Raw genomic sequence first — 18,584 nt, forward strand, 5'->3', positions numbered from 1 at the left:
ACTATGGCAAGATGACACACTTCTACGACCTAGGCTGTCAAAATCATAAGATAATCTTACAACTAGTTGTGGAAAAATCTCTCCTATTAGTTAGTTTTCCTTTGGAGTTGGGGAGATGTATTTTAAAGGGCCATATTGAAATGACTTTAATTTATCAATCTTTAGTAATAAATCCACTAAGCTATCATTTAGCATTAGTGTGTGAGAAATAATGTCATGGATTAATGACTCAATTAGTGAATAGATTAGTGGCATTGTTAAGGAAAAGATTGTAGTTGGCAAAATATCCTAATTATGGTCCATGGAGATGGATGGGGATTATCGTAAGTTTTTCTAATTATGCTTTAAGGACATTTTTTGTATGTGGGAATGAGAAATAGAAAAAAAAAAAAACATTTTATTTATTTTGTCATTCATTTCCATGCATGGATGACTCAAATGGTGATGCAAATGAAATAAAAAACGATTTTGATGAAAATTTATCTTACTTGTAAGTGAGATTTCAATTAATCTCTAATATAAAATATTTTGTTTCTCTTTAATATAAATTGTTTTTAAAGTTACTTTCCAAAAAATAAAAATAAAAAACAAAAACTTATTTTGATGAGTTATTTTTTAAATTTGATTTTGTAAAAAAAAAATTATAAATTCAATTTATATAATATAAAATAAATTTAATTTAAGTTTTATTTAAAAAATAATTTTATAATAACAAATAAATTAAAAATAAATAGTTTTTAATAAAAAAAATGAATAGTAATACTATAATAAAATTATAAATTATATATTTTTTTGTAAATGTTATAAAAATACAAACATTAACATCCTCACAAAATCATAATTATTTTATTTTTTAAAAAAATAAATAATAATAATTTAAAATTAAAATTTTTTATATTATTTTATTTTGAATGAATTTTAAAAAAATCATTTTTTTAATATATAAATGAGTCAAAAATTTTGTCACATGTATAACAAAGTATTTTGAAAATTTTATTTAATTTATAATTATTTAATAAAAATTTTAATTCCAAATTATTCTTAAAAATTAGATTTAAAGTATTAATTACGTCTCACTTGATTATTTTTAATTATTTTTTATTCATTTTTAAAATCATTGAAAAAAAATTTTACTTATTAAAAATGATTTTCTTTTGTTTTTAAAACCTATTTTTAGAGAAAAACAACCAATATCGCTATAAAATTTTGAAAAATAATTTTTTGTTTTTTAAAGAAAAACATTGCAAGGATATGGTTCCGGCCAATGTGGGATTGCATTTAAAGGATGCAATGAAAAATAAATTGGGTGGGATTGAATCATTGAACCCATGAGTTCATGATTCAAAATTGGCCAACTCTGCCACCTGGCCAACATAATACATTTAACAAACATATTTATTTATATAAATTATAATATGTATTTATGTTATAAATATTATCTTTAATACATATTATAAATTAATTAAAATATCCATTATAATAAGTAAATTAATTTTAATTATTTAATTAAAATTTCAGATTGTAAATAAAAGAAAGTGGTATAGGATTAGGAAGGGTTTCTAGGTATGTCTAGAAGAATCAGTGAAGAAGAACGAGTAAAAGTCGATTATGGGGATCAACCCTGGATGATTTTTATGAGAAAGAGATTAAAAGAATAATGAGAAGTACAGAGATTTGTTGTTGTTTTCTATGAGGTTGCTGGCATCTATAGTAATAATAATAAAATAGTTTTCAATAAAATAAATTATAATATTTTAATTAATTTATTTTAATGTAATTAAAAAAAGCTACACGAATGGGTTGAGGTAGGGCGAGCATAGGAAATTCGCATACCCATCTCACCTTGCCCCACTCCATTAAATTTTTTTAGTCAGACGGTGATAAAAATTATTTTAAATAAACGAAATAAGGTTGGAATAAGGGCAACCCTTTCCGAACTTGCCCCATTATCATCCCTAATTTTATTTACTCAGGTTTTCTCGTTCTTTTCCACAAGTGTCTCCCATATATAACCACGATATAAAAGTATGTTTCGATCTTTAATATTATAACCACCAACTACATTTAGATAGAAGAACTGAACTGAACAGAACAGAGAGACTTATTAGAGTAAAATGACCATCTCAGCTCTACCTTACTCCTTTCAAACTCTAGTAACTTCACGTCTTGTTGGTTATGCGGTAGCAAATAGGCTTCAACAAGAACAAGTATGAGAGTCAGGCTGCTTACAGATTATACTCCAACAACTGGATCAACCCTTCAGCCAGGTCAAGAAACGTCTTCAGTTTTGGGCAATCAAACTTCATTTCAAGGCTGCTCCCAACCTCCAAAAATGGATCCACCAGCCCAACAAACCTCTCCAGCTTCCTCATCTCATCCAAAAGAGAACCCTCCTCAGGAAACCCCTCAATCACTAATTTCTTTTCAGACAAGTCGTCTAGCTTGGTGTTGTTCCCTGGAAGCATTTCTCTGAGTTTTTCACAGCAAGAGGTAACAAACTACCTGAGGCACAGAAGAGCTTTAGTGATGGATTCAGTGAAGAGCTTGAAGAGTGAATTTAATTTGGCTTTCATCCATGTGTAAGCTTCTACTATTTTGTTCCAGACACACACTACAATGCTCTGTTTTGCTGGGACTCCCTCTCCCTCCATTGCTAGTCACATACACACACACTTCTAACCTTCACTTTGTTTTCTCTCTCAGATTTGAGCTTGGTGAAGTTGATTGTGATGGCATCCAACCCTTTATATAAAGGCTGTTAATGAAAGTCTGGGAATGTCAAAAGGTGCCTTCAATTAATGGTCACACACATGGCACAACCAAAGGTTTGTGCTTCATTTTGTCCATGCAATTTGCTACAATTTTCTAGGCAAAGTTAGTGATTCCGAAAAAAATTGTCTAGGAAAAATGAAAGGATACAAGTATTGCAAACCCTGATGCAACCGAAAATTTATGATGATTTCATTATCTACTAGGTTAAAATTAATGTTTCTCAAACTTATTCTTTTAACCTAGGATTTTAGTTTTTTATTGTATCGTAATGAAAACTATTCTATAAACCATGGTGAAGTTTTAATGATGATTTTAGTTTCTCATTCTTTTCTGCAAACCTCTCCCGTTATATAACCATGGCATAAAACTAGGTTTCAATCTTACCTGCTAGGGTAGTCCAATTGATCAGGGCAAATACTGGGAAATGTGATCCCAATAAGTGACACATGGTTTTGAGTTCAAATCCTAGCATATTTACCTGGTGCTGGTTGTTATGAGACAGTCAATACCTCAAGTTTTGGGTTTCATGGAGAGTCATAAGGATTTGACCATGAAAAGTTCCTCGATTATTAAAAAAAATATATATTTCGATCTTTAGTATTTTTTTTCAGTTAGTCCAAACTTGTCTTGCATATAATTTTTGCATCTCCAAGTCAACTTGGAGATTTGTATTTTGTATTAATTTCTATAAATTTCTCTTAATTCTCGCTTGCTAATGCAAGTTTTACTTTTCCCCCTTACTAGGAATATTTCTAATTCACAGGTCTAATCCCACATCCTCATGTAAGGCGCCTTCTATCAGGAACTGGATCAAGCAAGGGCCTCATGTTGGACAAATCTTCTTGTCTTTGTGCTTAGCCATTCATTATTGCAATAAGTTCTTTTAGATCCTTTTAACTATTGGAATTAATTGATCTTTTGGCTATGATATATACTTTCAACTTGGGATTAAAACCTTGAAACTGAGCTATTGCAGGGTATGAGTTACACAAAATACAATTTCAGATGTATTTTTTTAAGAATGGGTTGAGCAAATAATACAGAAAATTAGATCAGGTAGAAATGAACATTTCATTGCTATGAGATTAATACTTACAGAGGATGAAAAATCCTTCTCAAGGTACACAATGTGTTGTACAAAATCTAATCAGAAGAAAGAAAGTCAGTCCACACAGCTCTAGAAATCAAAACTAACTGCACAAATGAAGATGGTTATGATGTCAATTCAAAAATCGCATTAGGGTTTAATGAAGGATATAGAAATGGAATAGTTGCCCTGAGCATGACAATTGAGAAGCCAAGGCCAACTGGGTTGGCCGGCTGAAAAAATTTTGGCCTAAAAATTTCCTTCACATCCTTCATTATGATTGATTCAGGAGTGTGCTTGTATTCAATACCCTCAAGCCCTCAATAAATGAAAGGATAAACTTAGCGAAGGCATAAGTGCCTGCATTTGGTGCAGCAGATCATCGTCAGAATTTACCTGGGCTTGGCCTCTTCAGTAGGTTCATTTGTCCTCATGCATCTGCCATGTAAACCAAATTAATCAAACTACAAAATGATTAAATGTACAGGAATATATGAGATTTAATAAACTAACAGAGTGATGTAGTTAATTTTTCTGAATTTAAGATCAGACCCGGTAACCATGTCAAACATCAAAGTATGAATCAACTGCTTGCATCCCAGTTCATGCATCAACGTAGTGAAGTTAAGACTGCTAATCTTGAGCTTTAAAGTACGGTCAAGCCGATTGCTTGGCCACTTGAAAACCCTCACTCTAAAAGTTGTGGGTTCCATGCCAAATTGCTTGCCTACCATAACAAAACAAGGTAAAATCAATTGGGAACTAACCATAATAGCTGTTCCTATTGCAGGATATCCATTTATTTCTCTTTTGCAGCAGCAGGGTTCCGACCAAACTGGATAATCATTGGCTTGCCTTTGAAAACGTATCCATTCACTACATTCTGAACCATAGATTAAAATTGCTAATAAATGAGCAGTTCACTACATTTTGAGACCAAAGATTGTAATTGCATGATAAATGAGTACTTTATAACCACTACAGTCAAACTGGCAAAAAAGTACAGGGAATAGAGACATCTACTTTAATGGTCAAGACTTCAAACAAAACTTCATAAACTGCTCTTATTTAGCAAAATCTCATATCATTTTTGCAATCACTCAATAAGAAGAGGTTGGCATCAACGAGATGGAGGTGGATTAAGATAAATATTACAAGGGTGGACATGCTAAAAATACTAAAGAAGGGTTTGAACCACCATATCTCTTATGAGATCAAGAACAGTGAGCGGGTTCTATTGCACAAATATATTGCAAACAAACCCAGGATGTTACTGATTGATTAGCCTTTCTATGGCTTGAGTTTGGAATCTGAGCTGGCAGTTGGATCCAAGTTTTATAGACAATAGGGATTCTGAGTACAGGGGAAGATCAGATAAGAAAGCTGTTAGCAAAGTAGAAAGAAGAAAAAAAATTCTGCTAAGAAAAGGGTAGTTTCACAGGTAAAAAGTTGCTAGCAAAGTCAGAGCAAAGATACTTAGTTGTCACTGCTTCTTAACTACATCAATCTGGTTGTCATTCATGTACGGGGGATATAAAGCAATGAAAACATGGAAAGACCAATGGAATAAAACAAAATTTGATTTATTTATCAATGATTGGACTAGCAAGATCCTCAGATGCAGTTTCCTGCTTGCAATTATAGTCAAGAATAAAGCACATAAGAATGGACTAAGTTACTAACCACAACAAAGTACAACACATGACAATTTGACATATTCTGAAAGATAGAATAGGCATATCAAGTTTCATTAGTGTAGACACATACCAAAGCATGATGAGCAAGTTCAACTGATGGAAATGTCACAAAAGCTTGGCCCCTCATTCTTCCCTCCTGAAATCCAAAAGGTGCAATTACTTCCAGATTCAAATATTACGCAGTTATAGTAGTTTGATTTGGCTGAAAATGTTGATCAACCAACAAATTGCAACTACTTGTCAATATGATCATATTTCATGCCCCAAGACTAGGTTTAATCAAATGAAATCTCTCAATGAAAAGGCTCTCTTAACATTGAATTCTTTTAATAGAGTCATATAGATGCTCAAGGTACTCATTCATACACAATGATAGCAAATGAAACCATTCATTAGCAACCTCTGTTGTCTCGGCCTGACATATACCAAGGCACTCCCATATATCCTCCCAGTAGCATTCACAAAGTTAAAATAAGAGATGTTTATTTTCCTTAGTTATAACACTGTAATTACAGAAGCCTACGTCTATGTATGACACTACTTGTAAATAATCACAATCTCCCCCGTCATACACTATCCATATAGGACTTTGATCACATCAAACTGTGTACAGAAAAAAAAGGCTTTCTTAACATGTACTCCTTTTGATGTTTTCATCCATATACACCCACATAAACACAGTGCTTGAAAATGAAAGCTTCAAAATGTAATCATGTAACAACTACCAGCATTCTTCTCTCATCCTAACATATTAAATAAAACCATATACTAAGGCACTCTCACATATCCTCTCAGTAGCATTCACTGAGTTAGATGTTTGTTAGCATGCTAGTTTTCCTCGATCCACAGTTACAGCACTGCTAGGACAGAAGCCTCATGTCTTATGTAGGAATCTATTCATGTAATCACAGTCTCTCATGGGCTTAGATGCATCTATATAGGATTTTTCTCAACTGTAATCATATCTAGAAAAGAAAAGCCCATCATTTGCAGGAAGACTTAACCTATCCCAATCCAGTACAATACTCTGTTTAGGCCTCCAAGGATGCTTACCTAACTGGAAAACACTTGCGATACAACCCAGGCTATATCCAGAGGAGTGAAAAAGTATTATTTCTGTACAAGATTCTAATACCTATTATCTAGTCACCCATCTTCACTATGTTTGCCGAATCCATGGCTCCACTTGGCTATAGACCTCTGTGAAGGATGGTGGATCATGACCAGGACTGCCAATGCCAACATCCTTAGGTGAGTAGCTCCCCTTGTGTGCTTCAGTGCTTATGGAAGGAGGGAAACCATAAAAACTTTTAGGACAAGGTGTCACAGTCAGTAAGTTATCTCCTTGGAAGGATTTCATATTGCATAGGGTTATCCTAGCTATTCTGGGGGAGAATTTTTGTTTTCTCATAATTCTCTCAATGTCCATCACCAACAACTTTTCTGGAATCACGCCATGCAATATTTTGAGGGACTGGATTTCAGCATCCCCCAATATAAAAGTGATAAGAGATTAGGGTGCAGCAGCCAACCCCTTTGAAGCTCAATTTCAACAGAGATTTGGATGCAGTAGACTCCCCTGCCTGAAGTACCCTGATGCTCGATTATGATGGCTGCTCCCTGGTTAACCCAAGTCAAATGGGGGACAGCAGCCTCATACAGGATCACCCTACCTTTTCTATCAAAGCAAGCACAGCTATCAATGAAAGATCCCTTCATAATCAGAGGGATTGAAAATTGCAAGAGCTAGGAGTTAAGGGAAACTCAGCCAGTCTTTACTTAGGTGGCTAATGGACGGAGAGAATCACAGCAATACATTATTGGGTGCATAGGATTGCAAATCTCACAAGCGTGTTAGGTTGTTCAGCCTTCTACCAGTCACCAGATTGGTTCATCAATAGGCTGACAGACTGGCCAAGAGAGGAGTCATCTCTCCTTTTGTCTCCATGGGGGATCCTGTACCCCCATTGGGTTTTCAGTTTAGGGACATGTGGGGATTGTACGTAACTACACTCTTTCTGAACAATATCTCATCCTTCTCTGCGAATCTATATAATATAATTACATTTATAATTTCCAACCAAGGATTAAAATAAAGAGCTTCAATGACATGACAGTGATACTTTTTTAAGTTTTAAATGTGATTTTAAGAATAAACTCAAACATCAATTTCAAACAAAGATATAAAAAGCTTGATCTATGGTTAGAAATTAATCAAGAGACTTCACCTGCATCAACTTCACACTAAGACCAGATTTAGCAGCATCCACACTTCCAAATAATGATCCTGAAGTACATTACATTCAAGACAAATCAACCAGAACCATCTTTGTACGAAAAAATATGCAAAGAATAAAAAAGGACTTCAAAATTACAGTTTCATAGAACTTTTGGTCTCTTTTATAAGGACCAAAAAGATTTAGCTAAAATGGTCATACAAGATTTAAAAAAAATAAAATAAAAATAAATAAATAAAAGAAGGGGTCAATCAGATTTAGCACAAGTCAATTTTGAAACTCACCAAATATGAAATAGAAGTCATCTACAATCACATCTTTTGCCAAGTTCTTTATGTACAACACAGGAGCAGGATTCCCAGCCATATAGTTCTGTATGGTCCAAGAAAACATCTTATAAATTACTCAACAAGTATGATATATGCACCTAAACTGAATCTTGCTTTTTTCAAATATGCTTCATTCATAATTAAAGATTCCTTAAAATGTTTTTTTTTTTAATAAGCAAGCAAAAAAAGGAATATTCACAATGCCTATCAAATTCCTTAAAATGCATATTTGTGAGGTGGTCAGGCATCTTTTTAAAATTCCTGCAGCCAACCCACCCTCAAACAGTACAGGCATTGTTGTGTGCAAAAAGTACTGACATCCGCTAAGATTAGAAAAATTGAAAACACCAGAATTCATATCAATTTAGGAAAATTATCAAACAGAATAAACTCATAAGAAAAATGAACTTGAGCCTTTCCAGATGATGCTAACAGAAAAGGAAATGGCAATGAATAACTACAATATTATGACAAAATCATGTAAAAGCTTCCAAAAACATGTCGAAAAAACTATGTTAAGATCTTGCCATACTATCTTCTTTTAGGAACTTTATATCAAGTAAAGCATAGATAAGTTTCCTGCAATTACTTTTTGAAAAATTAAGTTGACAAAGTTTTGATCTAGCAAGCAAATGGGTTAGGTTTCAGAAAATCAGTAAATTTGATTCATGCTTTGTACGTATTTCTTTCAAGGGATAATTGCATTTAAACTTTTCAATTCCAATACCTTAAACATTGGAAGTGATAAGATTTCCTCTGGAGGCAACTTTCCATTTTTTAATTCTTCCAAGGTTGCATAATGTTTGAGATCAAAATCCTCTTTCTCAGAATCCTCGGATTCTTTCATGATGCTACATTCATCTTTATGTTCAGTGATTACCTTGGGGGCAATTTTGATCTGCAACCAACCAAAGAGACATCAAAAAATGGTAAAGAGAAAAGACCATCTGGCAACTCACTTCTCCCAAAAGGGAAGGGTTATAACCTGCAACACAGGGTTCTTCTTTTTTATCATTGGAATCTCTTTAGGGACCAAGGTGGCAGGTTTCACTCCAACAGCCTCATGAGCCACATCTTTATCAACTCCAGGGCCTACAATAGCTTCTCGTTTGACACACTTTCGACCAGGTTTTGTTTCTCTTGGAGGCCCAGGAGAATAGGCTTTGCCATCAACCTCCTGAAAACATGTGGACAAGAAAGTATCAAAATCTGCTAGGATCTTGGAAGAGATCAAAAAACACTCAATTAATTTTTGTTTACTAGATAAATAATATCCTATACAAGCATGATGATCATGCAATAAGAATACAAAGGAGAAGTAAATTCAAACAGAACACCACCAGCCACTGAATCTCATAAAATGTGGCCAAGAAAAATAAACATGCTTCCAGTTCTAAAGCTCTAGTGTTTGGATGGAGTAATTTATTTTGTATACATACAAATATATATATATATATATATATATATATATATCTGTGTGTGTGTGTGTGTGTGCGAGTGTAACTAAGGCATGTCCTGAAGTGTAAGTGTGTGTGTGTGTGTGCGAGTGTAACTAAGGCATGTCCCTTGTGAATCTTAGCAATGAAGCAGGTGTGTGTGTGTGTGTGCGCGTGTAACTAAGGCATGTCCCTTGTGAATCTTAGCAATGAAGCAGGTGGGTGTGTGTGTGTGTGTGTGTAACTAAGGCATGTCCCTTGTGAATCTTAGCAATGAAGCAGCAAGAGATCACCCCATCTGATGATTCCGTCCGTGTGTGTGTGTGTGTGTGTGTACGAGTGTAACTAAGGCATGTCCCTTGTGAATCTTAGCAATGAAGCAGCAAGAGATCACCCCATCTGATGATTCCATTTCAGACTCGCCACTAGATAGGCCTTCCAAGTTAGGTCTTGCAGCTTCAGGGGGTGGAGGTGGTGGTGGTGGGGCAGGTACTGGAGGTGGTAAAGGTGGGGTGGGCAAGGCCATACGAAATGGAGCTGGAATGTTCATTTTGTTCATCAAGTGCAACACCTACAATTAAAAAGCTTGGTAATATAAAGAAAAAATAATTAATATATATATTTGTAGATGATTATATTAAAACCAACTAATGGATAATGATTATTTAACAAGGCAGAGAATTTTCATTCCATTTTTTAGTAGCTTTTGTGTGAGATTAGAGCCAACCTGTACATAGAAGCGAGGAACAGCAATTAGAGCATTTACAATATTGGTCAGAATATTTCCATCTGGTGGGGGGTAAGCGTACCTATAAGATAAGCATGTTACTTCATTTTTTTTATCAGATACAAGCAGGTTACTTAATGTAAACCAGACAGGAAATCTCTGTGCCAACGAAGAAGGAATTATTGCCAAACAAGAACGAGAAGATAAACAACACAGATAGTCTTTTATTTGTAAAAAATAAAAAAATAAAAAAATATATATATAGAAACACCGGATGGTAAATTTTGGCAACCCAAAAATTGAGGTAATTGAATTACAAAACAGCTCATACTTCAAAAGCCTAGGGCATCCCTCACCCACTCTCATGGATCACTCTTAGTAGAGCTTTTTCTTAATATGTAGAGGAAGAATTTAGAATATATATATATATATATATATAGAGAGAGAGAGAGAGAGAGAGAGATTACTCTCTTTTACTTTTTAACATAATCCCTCTGCTAATGGTGTTCATCAGTTATGCCCTTTTTTGTTGATTTTTTCATGTGATAAAATATACTTGCATTTGCATATGAAATTTCACATGAAGCACACACATGGGTCTCTACCAACCAGAAAGATGACGCCCCAGTTGATATCCTAAAAAGGTACATACAAGATGAAGAAAGAGCTCATGGAGAACATATAAGAATTCTCTATTTATAACCCCGTTTCACATACTATACATAAGGGTGCTAAAAAGAAATAGACACTAAAAATAGTGAGAGAAAAAAACACATACTCAAGGTGGGGAGGAAATGGGTAATCAATGCCAAGTCTTGCAGCGATGGGTTCACTAGCAGGTAAGGAGCTTGACTTCAATCCTTCACCGAGATCTCTGGCCATGGTAAAATCCTTTATTAAAGATGCAGGTTTAGTAAGATCCTTGCCAAATAGAGCTTCACTTTTTTGTTTATCATCCTCAGTTGGCTTATTTGCTCTCTCCACTAACAAAACTTTACCAAGAAACCTCAGCCTAGCCAAACATAAGAAGACAATACAAGATATACAAAATAAGGCTCTTGCGATTAAAGAACAAGGAAATCTAATAAAAAGAACTGTGAGATAAGTACCCATTTAATTGGCGTAGTGCTTGAGAAGCCAACATTTCACTCTTGAAATCCACAAATGCACAGTTCCTCAATCTGCACCAAAACAAGAAAGATTATGAAAGCTGCATATACTCTCTCTTTCCCTCTCTCTCTCGCATACACACACACGCACATACATGCAAACACACACAAAGAATACAAAACCAGAGCCTATTACTCACCACATAAAATAAATAAATAAATTACTTATAGTATGCTTGGCCCGAATCAGTAATTTTTTTTTTCTTTTTTTTTTTTTTGTTTTACACCACACAACTCTTCCTCAACCAGGTTTGGGCAGAATAGTAGAGCAAGAAAAATATTTGTAGGATAGCAAAAATTTGCTCCTTAGTCCTTATCATTAATTGACTAGTTGTAAATAGCTCTAAGGCTATGGAATAAAAGATTATCTCAAAGCTACACCAAGGTATTAACAGTGATTCTCAAATATTGCAAAATAGAATGCAATACAATGAGATAGAACGCAAGAGGAACTGAGACAGGAGGCAAGTTACCTAATGTTAACAGTCGAAGCAAGCCCTTTCAATCTAAACTAAAGAAATTAAAATAAATTAAATCTCCCCAAGTAGAACTCAAACCTACAACCAATTAATAGTAGACCACTAAGTTACCAAGAAACAACAAGAGATTAGATCTCATACAGTTCAATTCCAATTCTCAACCCCTGATGAATATCAGCATGAAGGTTCCTTCAGAACTTCTTTGTTGTGGCCCCATTCCATGTCGTATTTCATATGAAACCTCAAAGTGGCTCTAATTCATATATTCCAATCTCATTCATTTAATATCCCTTTGGTGTAATTGACATAAGAGATGTCATTTCTAGTTTCTAGAAATTGCAATAGAAAAGAAAAAAACGGGAAGGTTTGTGACGATTTTGAAATTTTTTTCCAATAGTTAAGTTGGTATCATGGTTCAAAGTCACGGTATCAGCCATCAACTTGGAGGGTCTCAAGACACATCGATCTCGACTTCTCGGCTCAGTATCGGGTGATATGCAAAATAAGATTGTTAAAAAGTTTTATAAATTATAAAAATACTATGAAAATTTTTAGAAAAAATAATATAATTAAATAAGCTTTTAAAAAGTAATAAAATAAAATTTTCTCATTTTTAACATTATTTAAACCGTTATAAAGTTTTCGTAGAATGTGATTTATGATAATGATAAGAATTGAAAATTAGTTTATTTCAAATACAATGATATTTTTACTAAAAGACATATAATTCAATTATTAATTCCATTTTTAGTTTTGATTAAATGATTACAACACTTTATATTTAAATATAAATAGAAAACTATATTTATCGAACAAAGTAGAATATATTATTAATTAAATGATTTTAATATATTATTATAATAATAAATTAAATGGTGTCAATATATTGTTAATGATAAATCAATACACCATATATGCCACCATTACCATATAAAATAATACATTACTTAAACTACTATAATTTATACCACACCATTAACATATAAAATAATTAAACTATTATCATATAAAATTATAGATTATAAAATATGATAATATATTACCTCAAATTAATGCAATTCATACTACACTTAATCACTTAATGATTCATACCACATTAACATATAAAATGATAAACAATTCATACAAAATGACACATCTCTACCCTTTCTTCAAATCACCAATTCACACAATGCACACCTACTCACCCACACCATAGGGGGAGAGACACACCACGGGAAGAGAGACGAGGGCAAATAAAAGAGAAAGAGAGAAAGGAGGAAATCACCATGACACCAAAGACCAAAAACAGAGAGAGGAGAGGGCAGATGCAGCAATTGCCATGCATGTTAATGGAGGAAATCAATATCATGTTGAGAAAGACTCAGTCATGGGTAAGGTCGATTTCTTTCCTCTTCATCATGAGTCAAGGGTCTTGAATCTTGAAAAGCTTTTATTTTTGAAGGGAATCTCTAATTTTTCAGAGATTTCTTAGCTTTGAATCCTATTTATTGTTCACTTGTTGGGATTTGAAGTGAGAAACAGTATTTTCAAAGGCATTGGTGAAGCTCGCTTCAGGGCGCGCCTTGAGGCAAAGCATTCCCAAAACAAGTTGAAATGTTCACAAAAGTGCTAGACTCCTAAAAAGTGCACACCTTTGGAGTCGAAGAGTATCTAAGGTGCGTTTCCAATGCCCCTTCAACGCATCAATGCTTGAAGCATAGGCCTCTGACGTGTTTTTGTTGCTGCGACAAGACCAAAAAAAAAAAAAAAATACAAAAAGGGTTGTCTTCAACCAAAAGAGCCTATGGAAAGTGCAATCAAAGGAGAAAACACAAAAAAAAAAAAAAAAAACCCTAATTCTTAATTCACTGTCGGTGAACTATGGCAATAGCTCAATCTCGCGTGGATAACTTCGACATCTCTCCATTGCTCCAATGAGATCTCCTGATATGGTCCTCGGCTCTTCCTCTCCTTCGTTCCCAGCTCTTCCTTCTTCTCCCTCTTCGTTCTCCATTCATTTCTTCTCTCCAGTACCAATATCTTTTCTTCTCCCAAATTAGTTTTATATTTTATTTTTCATTTTATATTGCACTTCTTTTTTTTTTCCTTCTTTTTCTTTGTTTTTTTGTTTCACACCTATTAGTTTTTTCCTTATCTTTTTGTTTTGCTTTGGTTTTTCAAAAAGCAATCTTGATCTCTTTGTTTAATGAAGTTGGCTTTTTTCCCCCATTTTCTATTTAAAAAATTAGAAAAATACTATTTTCTTTTTCTACAATTGATTTTATAGTAAATAGTCAAAAAATTTAGATAATTGATTTTTCGAAATAGTAAAAAAAATTAGATAATTGAATTTATTTTACTTTGTAATTTTCTTTAGTTATTAATTTTTTTCAAACAACAAAAAAATTAGCAAAAAAAATTAGACAATCAATTTAATATTTAAATTATTTAGGATATGAATTTGTAGACTTTGAACTTCATTATATAAGTGAAATTTTATTATTTTATATTCTAAAAAAGGATATGAAATTAATTTGAGATTTAATAGCAAAAATTTATATAATTCAATTATATTTTAAAATTTTTATACATTTTAAATTATATTTTAATATTTATTAATTCTAAAAATGATGGTCTCAAAAGGCTTACACCTTGCCTCAAGGATACGAAAACGCTTCTCCTTACATTTTCGCCTTTAAAAACTTTGGTCAAAAAAATAATTTATTTCGATAGCTCAGACAGTTCAACAAAGTCAACTTAGAATCTGGATTGAGTCAACCGAGTTTAAACGAGTCTTGATCGAGTTTGAGTTTGAGATGGTATGGGCATCGTACTCAACGCCGAAAGGGTTGAGGCAAATACGACTCAACCAAGTCTTACTTTGAGCCATGGCTAGTATCCTCGTGCATGAGATGCACAATTAGTCACTATGGTTGGACTCTATTCTATATTTTTTAGCACATTCTCAATAGGACCCTCTTATCTCTTCCTTCTCCATGTTCAACTTATGGAAGAAGGAGAAGAAGAAATGCAAGATGCAGTGACCAATATTTTACCACAGCTCAAGCTCTAGCATATCAATAGGGACCGATATACAACTGCAATGGTACAATACTATGCCCTGCTTGGGCTTTGTGTAAATTTTTACAAAATGATTGGAAACCACCCCCATCCAACTTAATTAAATCTATAAGTTCTAAATTGGTGCTACCCCATAAACCTGAAAATGAAAATAATCACAGGACTGTGGTTTTGTAGCAGAAATGAGAACTACTTTATCTGTCATTCTTGAGGCATTAAAAAAGGGCAAACACTTCAACAACTGAAATGATCCAAAACTAAAAGTTTCGTTGTTTTCATTTTCTAAAAAAAGAAAACTTCTCTGAATTTCAGTCTCCACTACCAAGTAACAACCCCGTACTTTCATATACACAAACCCATTAAATATTTCCCTAGAAATTTTAAAAACTCGAATATTTCACTAAAAACCCATCAATAATAAACTATAAAATAAAAAAAAATCATACTTGCTCATAATTTTTTTTCATTCTTTCCTTGTTTAAATTTTCAAATTCGAAGAAATGCTAAAAAGGAACTAGAAAATTAGCGGGAAACATACGAAAACTCATAAATAATGAGGAAAAAAACATACAGGTTTTTGCAAACAACAATGATAATTAAGGGAAACCATGATGATACATGGAAAACTATTCGTACCTTCCAGAAGTGCAAGGACGGACAGAAGAAGCGCCATAGCTGGAGAAGAGGCGAGACAGGGTGTCCTGAGGAATGGCTTCGGGGAGATGCCGAATCAAAAGCGTCGCCGCCGATTTTTCTGCTTCAAACTCTGCGTTCTAGGGCCTAACATGGGTTGCGAAGCCATTAGAGCTTCAATAGCACTTGCTTCCCTTCTTCAAACCTAGGGTTTCGGACTGGTGCTCAAAACGCTGCGTTTTGGACAATTTACAGATCTTGTGATGGAGCAACGGAGCAGACGAGTTATACCATATTTTCAGAAAAATAAATAAATAAATATCAAGAAATATTATGGAAAGAAAAAAAATATTAAAGAAAAATGATTTTTGTTTGATTGGTTTATGAAAAAAAAGTAAAAAAAAATTAAATATAAGTAAAATTAATTTGAAATTTATATCTTTTAAAATTATTTAATTTTTATATAATAAATAAAAATAATATAAAAATAATTTATTGACTTATTTTTTAAAATTTTATTTTTCTCTTTATTTTTCTTCCTCGTATTTTCTTGATTTCCCATTCCCCTTTTTTGAATGTTATTATTTTTATAACATTATTTTATTGAAATCGTAAAATAATCCCAAATTTGTAAAATATAACTTCTCAAATATTTAAACTCGAAAGTAATTTATTTTTCACATAAATATTCTTCAATATTCATATTATTTTCATATAAATTTTTTTAAAAGTATTTTTATAGAAAAAAAATGAGAAAGGGTATTTTTATTTATAAAAAAAAAAAGTCATTTTTTATGCTAAAATACAAGAATGAATCCATTTGTAATTTTTAAATTATTTCATCTCTTTTAATCAATTTACTCTTATTTATATCTAATTTCATTCTTTTATGTCTTAAATTATATTGATATATGCTATCATTCAATAATTTAGGACTTGTTTTGTTTTTTAGAACAGTATTTTGTTCTCAAGAACAAATAAACAACAAAACACGTTTGACAATAAAAAACTATTTTCTATTCATTATTTTCACTTTAAAAAATTATTATAATTATCCAAGCATCTAGAATGGTTAAAAATAAAACATTGAATATAAATTTTATTTTTAAAAATATTAAAAATAGATTAAAAATATTTCAAGTTCACTTTTATTTTATAAAACATTATAAAACAATTTTTTTAAAAACCATTCTCAAAAATTGATTTTCATAATTCTTTTCAAAAACAATTACTAAATACGACCTAAGACTTCACTAATGACTTGAATAAACCAAATTCAAAATTTGATATAATATTAAATTCAATGTCATTGTTCTTTAATGTTTTGTATGTAACAAAACACAATAAAACAATTTTTAAAAAATTATCATTAAAAACGGTTTTTTAGAACTGTTTTAAAAAACAGTTACCAAATAGGACCTTAAACTTCACCGATAAGTTGAATGAACCAAATTCAAAATTTTAAAGTTTAATTAGGAATTGAAAGTCAAGTAAAAACTATAATATTAAATTCAATATAATCTTTTCTCACCTATAAATTATTGTTTCTACTTGACTTTCAACATCTAACTAAACTTTAAAAACAAGGCTTCTTATGACAATGGTCTTTCCATTTTTTTGTAATTTGGAAAGTTCTTTTCCTCTCTTTGAAAATTTGAAATTTCCATGCTTGATGAAGAAAGTGTTTTGGCCATAAATTTCTTCTACTCCAAACATAATTGATTTAGGACTCATTCCCATGATTCCTTTGCTTATAAGACTTTTATCATAATTTTTTTTATATTAAAAAAATATGTTCTTAATAGTATCTTGACAGGTGACATAAAAATAGAAAAAGGAAGTTTCATTGTGTGACGTTAGAAGTCACCAATAAACCTAAAGAAGCAACATCCTCCACCATACCAAACCATGTGAGTCATGGGGCCAAGCCAATCAACATGCCCTCAACAAGAATCACCCATAGGAAGAACAGGGACAGGAACCCTGAATTTACACCATTCTGGAAAATAGAAAATAATTTAATCTCAAAGTATCAAATTATAATAAATAAATTAAAATTAAAGAGTTGCAGAAACAACCTACTACAACCAAGTCCCCTGATCAGGCAAGCCAGTTGAGGGGGAGGATCATCAGCCTTCATGGTCTTGTTCTGAGATGCAACCCAAAGCTCCATAGACTAAGTCTAAACCATATCAATTCTCTGCAGTTTCGTGTTTTCTTCTGGGTACACCAACCTCAAAAGTCAAAATGTATAATATTAAAGACTTCTTTAAGAAACCAACCAAAGCTCCAAAAAGAAATATAGAACCATATATATAAATTATGACTTGTTCAAGTATTTAACCAAAGCCCCAGAATCAAATCTCAAGTCTAAAAAAAAGCCTAAACTCCATTGTTGCACCTTTCATTGGTTTCTGCTGCTTGCTGTTCTCTGGAACTTCTGAATGGTGAGGATTTTGATCTTCATCTTTGAAGCTTTGATATACCTCTCATATGTCATTGCTCACAATACCGTTTATGGTTTGCTTAAGATCATAATTTGGTTTTCTGGTCCTGTTTTCCGTCTTCTCTTCTCCATAGTCACTAAGTACCCAAGCTTGGCGCTTCTCCTAGTCACATTTTGGATTCATCGAAAACCAGTGTGGATTTTTCTAGTTCAATCATGGGTTTCAGTTAAATCACTTATTAGGCAGCCATTGAGCTTCACATCTACGCGTCTTTCTAAACGGGTGGTTCCTTGCTTGATCTGGTTGTGGCATCTTTTTGTTTGTCTAAGCTTCTATCCACGTTTTGGTCAGGGAAGGAAGGTTCCCAAACAGATCAAGTTAAAGCTTGCAGTTGACAAGGAAAAGAACCGGGTTTTATTTGCAGAATCAGATAAAGATTTCGTAGACATTCTCTTTAGTTTTCTCACCTTGCCAATTGGGACTATCATAAGATTGGCTGAGAGAAGAT

General features: G+C 32.7%; 1 protein-coding gene and 1 long non-coding RNA gene across 17 annotated transcripts; both read right to left on the reverse strand.

The window, feature by feature from the left end:
* Positions 1 to 1,985: 1,985 nt before the first annotated feature.
* Positions 1,986 to 15,900, reverse strand: LOC117914933 (U11/U12 small nuclear ribonucleoprotein 65 kDa protein-like). 16 transcript variants are annotated; one of them, XR_004651336.1, is made up of 14 exons: positions 15,633 to 15,900; positions 11,395 to 11,466; positions 11,064 to 11,297; positions 10,286 to 10,367; positions 9,953 to 10,129; positions 9,108 to 9,299; positions 8,850 to 9,020; positions 8,078 to 8,165; positions 7,785 to 7,843; positions 5,627 to 5,692; positions 4,627 to 4,742; positions 4,256 to 4,297; positions 3,869 to 3,915; positions 1,986 to 2,498 (listed from the first exon to the last, which is right to left on the reverse strand). XR_004651336.1 is itself a non-coding variant. In XM_034830456.1 (12 exons), the coding sequence occupies exons 2-11, from the start codon at positions 11,427 to 11,429 to the stop codon at positions 4,280 to 4,282; spliced, it is 1,122 nt and encodes a 373-aa protein (XP_034686347.1). In that variant the 5' UTR covers positions 11,430 to 11,466; positions 15,633 to 15,900; the 3' UTR covers positions 1,986 to 3,915; positions 4,256 to 4,279. The 16 variants fall into 16 exon arrangements, 5 of the variants coding, with proteins under 5 accessions (XP_034686347.1, XP_034686346.1, XP_034686344.1 ...); XR_004651335.1 differs by having other exon boundaries at positions 1,986 to 2,502; XR_004651340.1 differs by lacking the exon at positions 4,627 to 4,742 and having other exon boundaries at positions 1,986 to 2,755.
* A 1,529-nt stretch (positions 15,901 to 17,429) lies between these two features.
* On the reverse strand, positions 17,430 to 18,529 carry LOC117914005. Its single transcript, XR_004651196.1, has 3 exons — positions 18,031 to 18,529; positions 17,708 to 17,863; positions 17,430 to 17,628 (listed from the first exon to the last, which is right to left on the reverse strand). It is a non-coding gene; the product is annotated as an uncharacterized LOC117914005 (long non-coding RNA).
* Between the last annotated feature and the right edge of the window lie 55 nt (positions 18,530 to 18,584).

Source organism: Vitis riparia, chromosome 5, assembly GCF_004353265.1.
Source record: "Vitis riparia cultivar Riparia Gloire de Montpellier isolate 1030 chromosome 5, EGFV_Vit.rip_1.0, whole genome shotgun sequence".
NCBI lineage: Eukaryota > Viridiplantae > Streptophyta > Magnoliopsida > Vitales > Vitaceae > Vitis > Vitis riparia.

Bases quoted from the DNA above. Each gene is read 5' to 3' on its own strand.
- LOC117914933 (XM_034830453.1), bottom strand. From the start codon at position 11,429: ATGTTGGCTTCTCAAGCACTACGCCAATTAAATGG. The intron at 11,298-11,394 runs GTACTTATCTCA...ATGTTTGGCTAG, and splicing joins GCACTACGCCAATTAAATGG to GCTGAGGTTTCTTGGTAAAG. The intron at 7,844-8,077 runs GTGAGTTTCAAA...AATGTACTTCAG, and splicing joins TGACTTCTATTTCATATTTG to GATCATTATTTGGAAGTGTG.